Here is a 14,448-nt window from a genome sequence, read left to right as displayed (position 1 = left end):
CTTTAAAAGAGTAGCGTAAACTTCAGAGGGATCCTGTTTAGTGACCTTTAAATCACTAAAGAGTATGATCTTCCCTTCCTGGGACAAATTTTAGTCAATATTCAATCCTGGTGCCTAGAAGTGTGTGCTGTCACAGTAGGAAATGAACCACATCAGATTGCTTTTGGTGTGAAGATCCAACTCTAAGTCTGCTCTGAGTCAAGTATGCACTCAGCACCCCAAGATAACCCTTCCTGTAACCCTGGATGGTACTCCTTCCCCATCAGTTGCTGCGTGTCCTCTTCTCTCTGCTCTCTTCTCCATCATAAAGAATCTGATAAGCTCATTCCTAATGAGACAGCAAAGACTGATAGACTAAGATGTTGCCCTCTCTTCAAAGTACTTCAACAGAGGACAAAAGCACAAGCCAGTACAACTGAAATACAATGGTGGAGTTTCAAGTATCAACAAAAAAGTTAAGAGGTTTTTCTTTTGTGTAAGAACTTTCCAGGTACTCAAACTACTACATAAGAGTAGCCAACTATTCTGTTATTAACAGTTCCAACTATTCTGTTAATAGTTCCTATTAATAGTTCCTAATTTGAAATCTATAGTGTTTCATAAATGAATTCAGATTTTATAAGTATAATAAATATCATGTGAATATGCATGTTTCCAAAGAGCTGAGTCATGAGTTAGAGAGGCAGTAAAATACAGTGTTAGGACCATGGGGTCTAACTGCCTGGGTTTGCACATACGTCACTGAGGCAAGGTGCTTAAATGTCTTTGTTCCTCATTCTCATCTGTACAATTGGAGATAATATAACCTACCTCATGGGGTTATGTGAGGATTAAATAAGACCATATATATAAGCACTTAGAACTTTGCCTAACACATAGTCGTACTCTATAAATGTTAGCAACTGTTACTAGTAAGAGTTTTTATTTCCAAATGAATGAGAAATAGAATATTTGCAGCTGGTGAATTATAGATTTTTGACAAGTCTTCATATTTTAGTTTACCGTGACTTTATAAAGAATATTCAGCATAATAGGCAATTCCTTTAAGAGTAAGAACCATAACTTCCCTACCATTTGCAAAAGGTCGTGACAGGGTTGACTACATGACACTGAAGATTTCTTTCAATAGGTATAAATACCCATTTTAAACTCTGATTTCCAGATTGAAGCTATCCCTAAAGATGATTCTACATTAATTGAGAGAAGGCGAGAGCTCCATAAGGAAGTTGAAGTGGCTAAGAGGAATTTGACCCAGCAGGTTAATATCAACTTTCACTTAAGCTTCTATCTAAGAATGATTAAAGCAAACTTGTGTTTTTAACTGTGTTCCATGAAACCTCATTAATAGGAGAGTCATCAAAGAGAATATGATCCTACTTAATGTGGGTCTGTTTCTTTATCTCAAACTCCACGCCAAACCCATATTAAAATTTGGAAAAAAAAAAAAAAAGAATGTGTTTTAACCAGCAAAAATTATACATATTCATGAGATTTTAAAGTAAAAAGCCTACTGGTTAAAAATGAACAATAAGTGTTTTATTTCAGTCACGTCTGATTTCAAATTTTGCTTATTCAGGCCACTGTCAAAGTGTTTTAAAACATGCTTTTAAAAAATAACTAAATAAACAAAAAAAACCATGCTTTTATTTCTCTTCAGAAAAGTACTAGAAAATGCAGTCTGAATAAGAAAAAGTTCTGCGTTAAACATGTTATCATGTTCGCACATTCTTTTATAAGATAAAGAAAATACTTGGTGCTAAGGCAGCAGAGTTACTTTTTGTGTTTTAACAAAATAAACTCTACATAGAAAATTTTAAATGTAGTCTGAGATACTGGCCTTAGTGTATTCTTTCAAATAAATGCATTATAATATTTGTGTTTTTTCAAAAGAAAATCCTATCAGAAGCTGAGTCTAAGTTAGTAGAACAGCAACTTGCTGAAGAAAACAAGCTTTTAAAGGAGCAAGAAAACATGCGAGAGCTGGTATTCAACCTTGGCCGTATGACTCAAATGAAAATTGACGAGAAAGAGCAAAAAGCCAAGGATTTCCTGAAAGCTCAGGTAACTGCATTTTTGTAACCATCCACTAATTACCACAGGAGTCCAGGGTAGCCTCCTTTTAATACAATGTTCATCAGAAAACTATGATTTTAAGTCTGCTTCAAGTTCAGTGACTATACAGCTTCCCTAAACAAAACCCAACCATGCACTGAAAAATATTCCAAGGATTCAACTGGCAACAGCTAACAATCTAGAGGCGAAACGAACTAGGTCAATGACAACAAGCAGAGGATTTAAACAGATGACAATTTCAGTAAGAATAAGGTGGGTGCCTTCAGGGAACACGGCTGACAGGCACGCAGGTGTCTGTGATTCACCACCATCTCATAGTCCATTGTGATTTGCCCAGAACTCAGAAGCCACAGCATTAGACCACTCTCCTTCCCAAGTTCATCAAGCCAGCATCATTTAAACCAATCCTAGGACAATTACCCCTAGTAACTGCTTCACCCCATGACTTTCCTGGGCTCCTGACACAGAGCTGACCCAGTGCAACATCCCCAAACAAAACCAACAAGGAAACCAATAGCAAAAACAACCCTCCTATCATGCTAGCTAAAACTCTAATATTAGAATCATTTATTCTACATAAGGATTGTGTCCAGAAGTCCCCTGTTAAAAATGAATACGATATGACATGTTACTAAAATAGAATACCTGCATTTACCATGTGACCCAGATGTTGGCTCTTTCTGACTGCAGCTTTGTCTAATTCTGAGCAAGCATTCACACAGGGTAGCATTTCTTCTTGTTTTCCAGAAAGAACTCACATCAAAGCATTCGTGAGCCATGAGGTTAAATACAGATGAGAGAAAACTGGGGTGAAGATCTATATCACACAACCCACAGCAAACTATTCAAATTGCCCTTTAACTGTTTATTTCCCACCCACCCACCCAAAACATTTGACAGAGAGAAACTAAAAGAAGTTTAGCATGGCTGGGCCATGGGAAGATGGGGAAAAGGGTGTCAAACAGTGAGACCAGAGAGCAGGAAAGGTCAGGTGGTGAAGGTCACTTAATCCCTATTGAGCAGTTTGGACCCTGGTCCCAGAAGCTGAGGGAAAGCCCAGAAGAGTTCATGGGGTAGTTGCGTTTCAGTAAAGAAAGGAAAGGCAGTGGCCAGGGAGGAACGGGGGAAAAAAGGCTGCCTGAGGGGAGAACGAACAGGAGCAAAAGGAGGAGAGGAGAGGACAGAGGGATACTTACTACGAGGAACATGGATCTGTTTTATGAACTAGACCATTTTTTAATTAATCTCAAAAACTGATACATGTGTTACCTATGTGTGACTAATCTATGTCAGCCAAATCTCATTACTAAATGAGCTAATTCAATTCTCTAATTTCTCTCAAAGATCAATTGCTCTTGAAATATGGAAATTAATAAAGGAAAAATATTGTTTTCCTTAAGTATTCTTAGCATTGGGAATTAGTCTGTTAAAGATCGGCTGTAATAAACTATAATTTTCTTAAGAGTCAATCTTATTTATTTTCACGTCTCATCCATATCCCTAAGATAAAAGGTGAAGGGGAGAAAAAAGTCAATGTTACTGCTACCTCCAAGAGGGAGTGGATGACACTACATTTTTTCTCTCTTTAATTCTTCATACACACAGTTACTTAAATAATAGTTTCTTCCTGACTCCCGTTCTCACTGAGAACAACATAAAATTGCTACATGTCAATCTTGGCTCTGATGCCTAGTTTCTTTTGAATAACCATATGGGTTTTGCTCTCGTGGTCCTTAAGGGCAGCAAAACTATTTCCTCTGGTTTCTACTAGCAAAATACTGTAATTCTTTGAATACGTTTCTCACCCTAGATAAAGGGCCCAGCATCTTTGTATTTGAAGAACGTAACTAGCGCGTTTAACATTTGGTATATATTGAGCACTTTGGAGATATAACTGCCGTCTTTTAAAATACTCATGTGTAATCTGTTTTTCAGCTCCCTATGGGGCTGGTCTCAGCATGGCGCTTCATTGTGTAGGAAAACACACCCACCGTACAAAAAAATGGAAAAGCGCTTTAAAAGCATGGCTTCAGTCTCACAAAACATCACAGAGCCTTCAACTCTTAACATTTATCAAAACTGACTCCAAGTCCCCTTCTGTCATCTATCTTCCACAAATTCCTCACTCACCCAGCCCGGCTGTGCTGTCCACAATCATTCCTCTGCTCTTCAAAAGTTTCCCGAACTTTTCCTCAAACCAACCTGGGCAGTCTCCTCTCTTTTCCTCCTCTCTCGATCTCTCCTTTAAGTAACCTTCTGTCCTAGCCAATGTGATTCAGTTCAGCTGGCCAGGAAATTTTCATCCCCCTCCCCCTTTCCTCTTCCCCGTGATCTGCACGACCCAGCTGATGAAGATAGAATTGTCCTTAATGGACAGTAATGAGATGGGTTGAGGCTGGGAGTATCCATATGCTGTTGGTGGTAGACTATTTTTAAAATCTCACTATTAATTTCTATATTTCAGCAAAAATATACCAACATTGTTAGGGAGATCAAAGCAAAGGATCTTGAAATCCGGATACACAGGAAGAAAAAACGAGAAATTCATCGGAGGTAAAAGAATTACATGAGGACTTATCTAGCTGGCTGGGGGGGAAAAAAACCTATTTCACAAATTTCAAAAACACTTGTATTTTCACAGACTCAGAGAGTTTGCTAAACTGTATGACACTATTCGAAATGAAAGAAACAAATTTATTAATTTACTTCACAAAGCTCACCAGAAAGTCAATGAAATAAAAGAAAGGCATAAAATGTCATTAAATGAACTGGAAATTTTAAGAAATAGTGCAGTTACTCAAGAAAGGTAAGTGTTCCAATAACTACTGTCCTTTCAAAGGTTTCTCTTCGGAGTCATTAAGTGATAAAATACCCTGGGGGATGATGAAATAGAAAATAAGTCTTTTACAAAACTAGAAAAGCCCTTGCTCACACACCCCGCTTTACAGCTGACAAGCATCTAAATGTGATTCCTTATGCTTCTGTTTGGGAGCCATATTTAAGGGGATGGAAAACTATACTCTGTAACTATGCTCACTTCATTTTCATTTACTCATCTACAAATAAAGGCACAAATTTGACAGTTTGCATTTAATGTTAGAAGACAGTCAAATGTTCATAAACCAGCATCCCATGATTGTAGGTGTGAAGCATCTAATAAGCTTATGTGAGGCAGTATGGCGGGGTGGTTAAGAGAAGGGGCTTTCTAGACCCAAACCCCAGCCCTGCCACTCATTAGCTGTGTGATCTTGGGTAAGCTATGCTAGCTCTCTGGGCTCACTTTTTTTACCCATAGAAATAGTCCTTTATATAGGACTTTTTGTTATTAAATGAATTAATCCAATGGTTGTTTTTTCAAACTTTATTATTTACCATGTGCCAAGATCTGGTAGAATCTTTCACCTGTATTTAGTCCCTGATCCACAGAGTCTATACAACCTGAACTTTTTCTGGTGGCCACTATTGCCCAGTTTCCTTTTATAAAGATATTACAAAATGGGCTCTTGTGTGTGGGGTAGTGGAGGGGGGTTGGGTGGGAGTAGAGGTGTGAGGGGATTGGTATGAAAAAGCAAATCTAACATCCTAATCAGTTTCTCATCCTACATGAAAGTAAAATATCATTTATAGAGGCCATGCATTCATTCAGCATTTATTGTGATGTTATATTGAGTCAGGCACTACCTTAGGTGCAGTGGACACTGTCAGATATAACCGCCTCCGCCCTCAAGATAGCAGAGTCTCCTGGGGATGACAGAGCAGTAAATGAATCACTTAAGTCTCTTGCTTTGATAAATCGGGGCAGCAGACACTTGGGGCACAAAGGAAAGATGTCCTAATCCAGATAAGGGCAAATCGGAGACCTGGGAAATTACAGAAGTTCCTGAAGAGTATCATGTGATGAATATCGTTACTACTATTGTCATTTCAAGGGACACACTAAATCAAGAGCTACCTTGATACTGCTTGTGTTTCAGAAGTCTTTATTGTTTTTAAAGAAACTAAAGGAAATTATAATCGTACCCATTTTCCCATTATTTTTAAAGAAACCTACAAAATTCTATGCTGAAGCATGCCAACAACATTACCATCAGAGAAAGCATGCAAAACGATGTGTGCAAAATGGTAGCAAAACTTCAGGAAATGAAAGAGAAGAAGGAAGCCCAGTTAAATAACACTGAAAGACTTGCCAACATAATCACAATGATTGAAAAGGAGATGGTGCAGCTTCACAAAAAATACGAAAAAGCCGTTCAGCGTCGAAATGAAAGGTAAAAACCAGGAACCTGATGGGAGAGCACAGCACCCAGAGATCCGATTTAGAAATGTTGCACATTTTTCTCTAGACTTGACAGGGGATAGTGAGGGACATTTGACACTCAGGTTTCATCAGCCTTTGCAGGGCGGGGAGGGGGCTGTGTGCTTTCCCTGAAAATAAGAAACTCTGTCCTCGTAAGAAAGACAGCCAAGAGTAGGGTTTGGCAAGTTGCTCGCTTAAGGATCAAAGTCCTTCACCAGGCTACCACTCAGGATCAGGATACCATCAAATTATTTCAGTATAATTGCCATAAATAAGTCTTTGGATCTTGTATTCACTTGGGCGACAGGTTTATTCATTAAGCCATTCACCCAGTTCATTTTCTCAGCAAGAGTAGCATTATTTCTCCCAGCTATAATAATATTATTAATTGATTACTACTTAACAGTTTTCCCAAGTTGCTTGTGCTCTGAGAAATCTGGTGCATGAGATTGTAGAGCCCTGTAGTAATTACATCAGGTATTAGATTTTTTTTCATCAAACCTTGATTGTGTGCTGTTCTGTGTAAGGCTGTGTTCTGTGTTAAGTGCTGGGCCCTGAAAGTACTAAAAGGTGGTAACGCATCACACCTGGCTTCTGTTGTCAGGAGAATAAAGCAGCTCATGAGATGAGCCAGTGAATGGCAAATGAAACAAAATACAGAGCTAAGATTAGCCAAATACACCCCTGTGCACACATGTTTTGAGGGAGGAGAGACAGAGAAAGAGATAGAAGCAATTAAAGATGCACTTGGGGATAATGGATACGCACGGTGTGGGGGAAGAACTTCAGGGTGTGACGAACACCACTTTTTCAAAGGGCTGGCAGGTGTTCTCTCTGGGGAAATAAAAAAAAAGTCCTCTTATTTGGCTCCTGGCACAAACCAAAGCATTTAGGCAGTGTGCTCCCAGGCCCTGGTCAGTTCTGGGGCTGGAATTAGAAAATTCTTTGTTTCTTCCCCACAGTCTCCTCCCAAGGAGGGGTCTTTCCTCTGGCATGATTACAAAGGGCTATAATCATGGGGATTTGCCTGTTTATGGGGAAATGTACATCAGAAATATTTAACTTTAAAAGAGCCTAATGGTCCTGGCCAGTTAGATAGAACCGAATAGCTGCCGGAAACGCATTCCCTGGCCCCCTGCCTGGGTTGGCAGGTCTGGCCCGTGAAAAGGGTGTGCAGAAAATCAGACCCTGAGATCACGTCGTTCATGCGTGGGGAGTGACATTCTTTTCCACCCCAGGAGGACCACTGGGACTTGCAGAGATACTGTGGCCGGCCAACGACATGGTCAGCTCAGAGTCCAGACTCTACACAACCCTCTCTCTCCCATGCCCAGAAAAATTCAAAATGTGGAGTTTAACTAGAAAGCCAACAGTGAATATCTATTGTCTCCTGGAATCACGCAGTGTTGATGTGTATTTTGCACCCAAATCCAGAGAGAACCACGGTGACTGGTAAAACAGTGGCCTCAACATCCTCTTAGCCTCTGCCTCTCAATCTGACCATAGTGGTGTTCAGCTGATAGAGCGGGAAGAGGAAGTGTGCATTTTTTATGAAAAAATAAATATCCAAGAGAAGATGAAGCTAAATGGAGAAATTGAAATACACGTCCTGGAAGAGAAGATCCGATTCCTGAAACTGAAGATTGCGGAGAAGCAAAGACAGATTCACGTGACCCGGAAATTGCTACCCGCCAAGAGGGCTCTGGATGCTGATTTAGCAGTGCTCCAGATTCAGGTGGGAGAAGTGCGGATGACGCACGTCCTGGGAACATCTGCTGCTGTTTTCTTTTCTTTTCCTCCTTTATTGCTTTGTAGGTCATATAAGTTCTTACATGTAAATCAAGCCATGCTACTCCTGGTACCTACAAGAACTCTTGAGTTAAATGTCCTGTTTAAAAATGCCTCTGAACACTGCTCCAGGGTAGAATCTGTGCTTCAGGCATCTGAGCTACAGATTATCTTTTTATCCCCCATGAAGCACTTTCTGCCTTTCTTGGAATTTAGACCTTCCCAAATCTCAGCTCTAACTCAGCTGCTTCAGAGCTCAAAACTTCAGTAAGCCAGGCTTTCACTACGGCCAGCATAATTGGGTTTTTTTGGTTTGTTTTTATTTTTATTCATAATTATGTTTTTGATGCTTGCTGGAAAGATCCTGCAGACCATCTAGCTCTCTTTTTTTGTTGTTTGTTTGTTTTTGCAGTACGCGGGCCTCTCACTGTTGTGGCCTCTCCCGTTGCGGAGCACAGGCTCCCAACGCGCAGGCTCAGCGGCCATGGCTCACGGGCCCAGCCGCTCCGTGGCATGTGGGATCTTCCCGGACCAGGGCACGAACCCGTGTTCTCTGCATCGGCAGGTGGACTCTCAACCACTGCGCCACCAGGGAAGCCCTAGCTCTCTTATTTTTGATTCTCTTTGATATTCTAGAACCAAGATTGTTGTTTCTTATTAATGGGTAATCGCATATAATTAGACTCCTTATTAACCCCTGTAGTTTCCCTGTAATTTAATAACTTGGCCTCTGACATGGCCTTTTTAAAAGTGGAATAAAGTCATAAAATTTAAACACAAAATAGCAAGTAAATAAATAAAACCATAAATATAAAGCCATTTTCTTCATATGTAATAATTATATTTTTTTCTTAATGAAAACAGAAGAAAAAATTAAACTAAACAATTCGTGGCCTAAACTTTTTTCCATTGACTCAATGTAACAGGAATACATTTTAACCTATAACATGTTTTCTAAAATGTCAGGTTTAGGGACTTCCCTGGTGGTCCAGCTGTTAAGACTCCACCTTTCAATGCAGGGGTGTGGGTTCAATCCCTGGTCCGGGAACTAAGAGCCCACATGCCATGGGGTGCAGCCAAAATTTTTTAAAATAATAATAAAATGTCAGGTTTGCTTTCAGATTTTTTTCTGATTATAAAATTAAGACATACTCTGTTAATGAAGTTTTGAAAAAAATACAAAAATTTTAAAGAAAAAATTCTATCCCCAACATATAATCACTATTAAAATTATCAGAAATCTGGACGAAATCCTTCTGGTCATTTTCTAGGTTTACAAGTAAATGGTTTTCATTAGCTCATGCTATAGACACAGTTTTGGGTCATTTTTTTTTTTTAATTTAATCATGTCATGGGGTTCACAGGACTTTATGGAACTGAATGATGGTTCTACTTTCATATTTTATGGCATTTCAACGTGTAATATGCTATACAGATGATAGGATCTTTCATTTTGCACAAATATGGTAAGGTTTTGATTCCAGTGTTTGTTTCTTTAGCCATATGTTCTCCCATTCACTTCTTCAATAAGTGTATCCCTGAATTAGATGGATTGGCTGGAACATCCCCCAGGCCTCCCCCAGGTCTCCCACAAAGCCTCCCCAGGATTCCTGCAGCTCTGACTCCTGCTTCCAATTAGTGGTTCCTTTGGGGGATCCACTCATCATCTTGACACACAGTGCCTGGGCCAGTTCTGTGCCACTTCAGTGCAGACTCGAGACTGGTTCCAACTTCCGCCTACACCTACACAAGACCATTCATGCCAGGCCTGTGTCTATGAACTGACTTTATTGAAGAATTGGGGCACCAGTGTGAGGGGGTACATTAAAGAAATGCAAAGAACTTCAAATTAAGTATCAGACAAATATGCCTTCCCACGCCACCACTGGGAACAGTCCCCCAGGTGTACTACCCCATGCAATGCCCTAGCCTAGTTCCATTTCACTGGCTTGTCTTTCCATCTTTCACCCCCCATCTCCCCTCCACAGCCTTACCGTCCAGATTGCGCCCCAGGCACCCCACGCTCGTCTCACTCCATTTTACAGAATAATTCGGCTCTCTCCAGGTCTTTCCCAGAACACACTTTCAAGGCCATCTTTGCCCATGCTACATGATCAACATGCCCAGCAGAACAAAAGGACTTTAAATCCAGTAAGATCCACAAGAGAAAAAATTCATTCTGTACTATGGAAGCATTTTACTTGTGTTAATTGCAAATTAATACTTCTATTCAATAGATTAAAATAGATAAAATTAGTTCTTCTTAAAAAGAAAAAATATATATATATACTTAGTATTTATTATATAAAACCAGTAATCCGGTATAAAATATGAATTCAGTTTACCCAAGAGGAAAATACTATGCATTCAATGATAGTACACCCTGCCTGGTGTGAGCATTTATCATTCTGACTGCATATAAATTGAAGCATAGGGACTATGTGTTATCATCAGCTCCCTGTTCTACCAGAGTTAGTTCTAAGCTTAAGAACAGTGGACTAGAAAGTTTCGCATTAGTCTTCAGACTGCACCTAATTATTTAATTGTATACTCAGCACTAATCACATGGGCCCTTTGAAGGACACGGTGTGAAATTTCAAGCTTCAAGCAAGCTGTTTTTGTACCTTGCCGTGTAGTGCCAGATCTCTCTCATATCCTGTTGTTATAGCTACAGTGTTTTGTCTTTTTTTTCAATCTTCCTCTTTTTTGTATCACTTTCAGAATTCTCTTAAGGTTTGCTTTTTTTTGGTTGCTTGAAAGTTTTTAATCGTCCAAGGATTATCATAAGTCACATTTTCCTGCAATATTTTACTTGTAATAATAGCCCGTTTTTAGGGCTCCTGGAAGTCATGTGAACTGTTTTCGGACACAAGAGCACTATTTTATATCGAAAAAGGATACAGTTTTTCCTCAAGGGCCCATGGGGAATAAGATCAATCAAGGCGCCACTCTGATAAGCAAGCACCATATATTTTTTCTTATCTAATTTCCTAATTAACAAAAGGAGACATTAAATGTTGTTAATAACAAATACAACAAGTACACATACATGGATACGTTATTAACTCCCTATTAAGAGCAATTAAGTGTGGAGAGACAGGAAGAAAAAAATATTCATGTCACCATTTGAAATTCTTTTTGTCGGGAGGAGAACAAGTTTAAAAATTTTAAGTACTCTAAATATATTATCTCGTTTAACGGATCAATCCCATGAGCTTGGGACTTATTTTCCCATTTGATAGTTGAGGAAACTACGGTTTAGAGAAGATAAATGATTTGCCTGCGATTATACAGATTTTCAGTAGAAAAGCTAAAGGTGATGACTTGGTTTTCACTGTGTTCTACATCCCTCCCTACAAAACAGCTAAGTGTGGCTGCCACTCCTGCTTGAGAATTTCTGTATTTCTTCATCCACCTCCAAAGTCTCATTGAGTCAACAAATATAGTTGAATATATAACACATTACATTGGGTGTTTACCAAAAAAGATACAAATAGTTCGGGCTATTCCTCATAGACGGTACACTGTGTTGACCTAGTAATTAAGAATTTTACTTTTCTTTGGGAAGCCATTAAGCCTATTGCCAGCAAAGGGTTTTAAACTGGAGTCTAGTATGTTGTGTACCCTGTATGCTGTGCTGTCTGCCTTGGCCCCTGTAACAACAGGCAATAAAGAAGTCAAGTCTGTATAGTCGGAGCTCTGCAACCACACAGCATCCCGGGAGTATAACACAAAATGGGAAGCGATAAAAGGACTGGTTGTAAAGTCAGCTTTTTTTTGATGACCCAGAAGTCACTGCCTTGCTTTGCAGAGTCAGTTAACAGGCATCTTCCTCTCTGTACCACACGTGAGTAGAAACATTGCTTAACCACAAGTCCCAGCTGATGGGGTGTTAAGAATTCCCTTCCACCTTTGCCTGGAAAGACCCTAAAGACCTTGGACTTTAAGATTTACTGAGCAAAGTTACTGTTTCTTTCTTGTTTAATAGTTTTCACAGTGTACAGACAGAATAAAAGACCTGGAGAAACAGTTTATAAATCCTGAGGGTGAGAACAGAACACGCTTCCTTCCAGGGAAAGATATGACCAAAGAAGAAATGATCCAAAAAATGGATGCGGTAAATGTCCTTTCTTAAAATAGCATCTATTAGCCCCTGTTGATCAGTGTCACAGATATCTGTGGTACAGTTTCATGTTATGAGGATTCATCCCTCATTATTCTAGTCACTAACATAGTCCTTTCATTGCAATCTAGTAACGAAACCTAAGCTTGACTTTAGATGCTCGCCAAAAAAGTTAAAACCTGAGTGCTTTCAAAATGCCCATCTCTGTCTCACAGCCCATAGGAGCAATTTTGGCATCGTGAACGGATTAATTTGTCTTCCTGATGGGAGCATATCAGAGGAATGGCGACGTGGAAGCTAGACGGAGCTGAGAGGGCCATTCTTTGCCATGGGGAGGAAGAAGTGCCACAGCTCTCGGGGGCGGGGGGTCAGGGGGTGAGGGGAAGTCTTGACTTCGTCCAGTTCATTAAGTCATTAATGTTCATTAGTGAAGTCCCCCTTCATTAAGGGGGGAAAATAGTGCTCTAATTAGGAAAGATTTTGACTTGCATGACTTTTTTTTCCTATTGAAATTCTTTTTGACCGTAGCTGGAACTACAGCTGGCCAAGAAGGAGGAGAAGTTGCTGGAGAAGGATTTCATCTATGAACAGGTCTCCCGGCTCACCAACAGGCTCTGCAGCAAAACGCAGGCCTGCAAGCAGGACACACTGCTCTTAGCCAAGAAGGTCTGCCCAAGTCCCCGCCTCCTCTCTTCTGTCCTTCCTCCTCTATCACCTTCCATTTTCCACAGACTGCTTCATTTATTGGGGGAAGCCCCGGAGAGATTAGGCTTTATGAATAGATAAACACAAAGAATTAAAATTTAAAATGTAAAGATGACTCTTGGAGAATTGTCCAAGATAAGTTTCAGTCTTGTGCCCTGAATGAATTCTCATTATAGTGGGAAATCCTAAACCTTTCAATGACAGTATACAAGTTTCACTTAACAGGGTACCTACTCAAATATGACAGTCATTATCTTCCTATTTCATGAGACATGTTAAGTCCTTTCTAGTTCCTTGTGAAGGGAGGGCCTCATTTATCCAGCGGTCTGCATGGGAGCTGCCTGAATCCAGAAGTAGCCAGAAGCCAGCAATGGAAGGGGACCATTAAAGAGAACAGCAGTCGCACAACTCCCTGGGGTGGAGCCCCCACCCAAGCCTCACTAGTGAGGAAAGGCCAGTAACGTGGGGCTTCCTAATTCCATAAGCTTAAAATACCAGGGCTTCTGATCCAAAGCTACAGGGTCAGGCAGGGACTGCTAGAAGCAGCCAGCAGGAGGGAGGCCAGTGATTCGGACACAGCAGGACTTTGCACCATCAGGCATCAGACAGTCTGCTGCCTGCTTGGCGCCCCCCGGCCCCTCACAGCATCCCTCTGTGACAGTCCAGGGTTTTTAGTCAGTCAGCAACAGTCACTGGAGCTGCTGAGTGCAAAAGGGAAAGGGACACATCGTCCACACCATGTAGTGTGGGGAGACAGTTCAGAAGACGCCATGAATAATGGTGTCACCCACTGTGGGCTCCTGGGGGCAGTGACTGTTCCTTATTCTTAGTTTCCCCAATGCCTCGCATGTGCTAAACTTTAGAAAAATGTTTGTTTAATAAGTTAACAGTCCTGGCACACTAAACTACTGCAAATCTCAAGGCTTCTTGGCCACTTTTATTTGGCTTTACACTTCCACTAACACACTGATGAGGCCAACAGCACTTGTGCAAATCTCAATTTACCTCACAAAATAAGAAATGTTAAGACTTCTTTAGGCTCACGAACGAACGTTGCCTGAATTAGCATGTCTGAAGTTTCTTTAAATGTTGCCTTCCTTTATTTTGCAAAATGCATTTGCCTTTCTTTGGGGGAAGCTGGTTTTTGCTGAGGTCTGCTTGTCAAAGCTGATTCAGAGTCCCTCCAGAAGTCAACTGTTAAGCCAGAGAAACACAAATGGGAGCTGCCGACACAATCCACATGACCAAGAAGTTTCCAGCATTACTGAGTCCTGTCCTCATGATTTATCTCCCTTTCTGTTCCCCACATTCCATGCTCTCTACCTGGCTTTCTTCCTCCTCCATTTAAAATAATCTCCTCAGAGTAGGCAGAGCTGGAAGACAGAAAGACATTCAGATCCCAGATCTGTGACTTACCAACACTACCAAGTGACGATGAGAAAGATACATAAATGGTCTTAAA

The 14,448-nt window shown here is 40.4% G+C and overlaps 2 protein-coding genes across 4 annotated transcripts in view; one reads left to right on the top strand and one right to left on the bottom strand.

Moving 5' to 3' along the window:
- CCDC146 (coiled-coil domain containing 146) overlaps positions 1–14,448 on the top strand; it is a 60,825-nt gene that overhangs the window by 42,214 nt on the left and 4,163 nt on the right. The window contains exons 9-16 of the mRNA XM_032642716.1: positions 1,163–1,258; positions 1,891–2,061; positions 4,538–4,626; positions 4,715–4,879; positions 6,117–6,341; positions 7,877–8,105; positions 12,147–12,275; positions 12,810–12,947. Coding sequence (XP_032498607.1) covers positions 1,163–1,258; positions 1,891–2,061; positions 4,538–4,626; positions 4,715–4,879; positions 6,117–6,341; positions 7,877–8,105; positions 12,147–12,275; positions 12,810–12,947 — 1,242 coding nt within the window. The remainder of the gene's footprint in view (positions 1–1,162; positions 1,259–1,890; positions 2,062–4,537; positions 4,627–4,714; positions 4,880–6,116; positions 6,342–7,876; positions 8,106–12,146; positions 12,276–12,809; positions 12,948–14,448) is intronic.
- FGL2 (fibrinogen like 2) overlaps positions 1–14,448 on the bottom strand; it is an 85,764-nt gene that overhangs the window by 68,050 nt on the left and 3,266 nt on the right. Inside the window, exon 3 of one of the 3 annotated variants that reach the window (XM_032642707.1) lies at positions 7,139–7,204. The exons of the other annotated variants lie outside the window; for them this stretch is intronic. The gene's annotated coding sequence lies outside the window, so the exon portion shown is untranslated. The remainder of the gene's footprint in view (positions 1–7,138; positions 7,205–14,448) is intronic. 3 annotated transcript variants of the gene reach the window in all.

Source organism: Phocoena sinus, chromosome 9 (assembly GCF_008692025.1).
Source record: "Phocoena sinus isolate mPhoSin1 chromosome 9, mPhoSin1.pri, whole genome shotgun sequence".
Lineage (NCBI taxonomy): Eukaryota > Metazoa > Chordata > Mammalia > Artiodactyla > Phocoenidae > Phocoena > Phocoena sinus.
The sequence above is the reverse complement of the archived record's forward strand: the minus strand, read 5'-3'. Positions and strand labels throughout refer to the sequence as shown.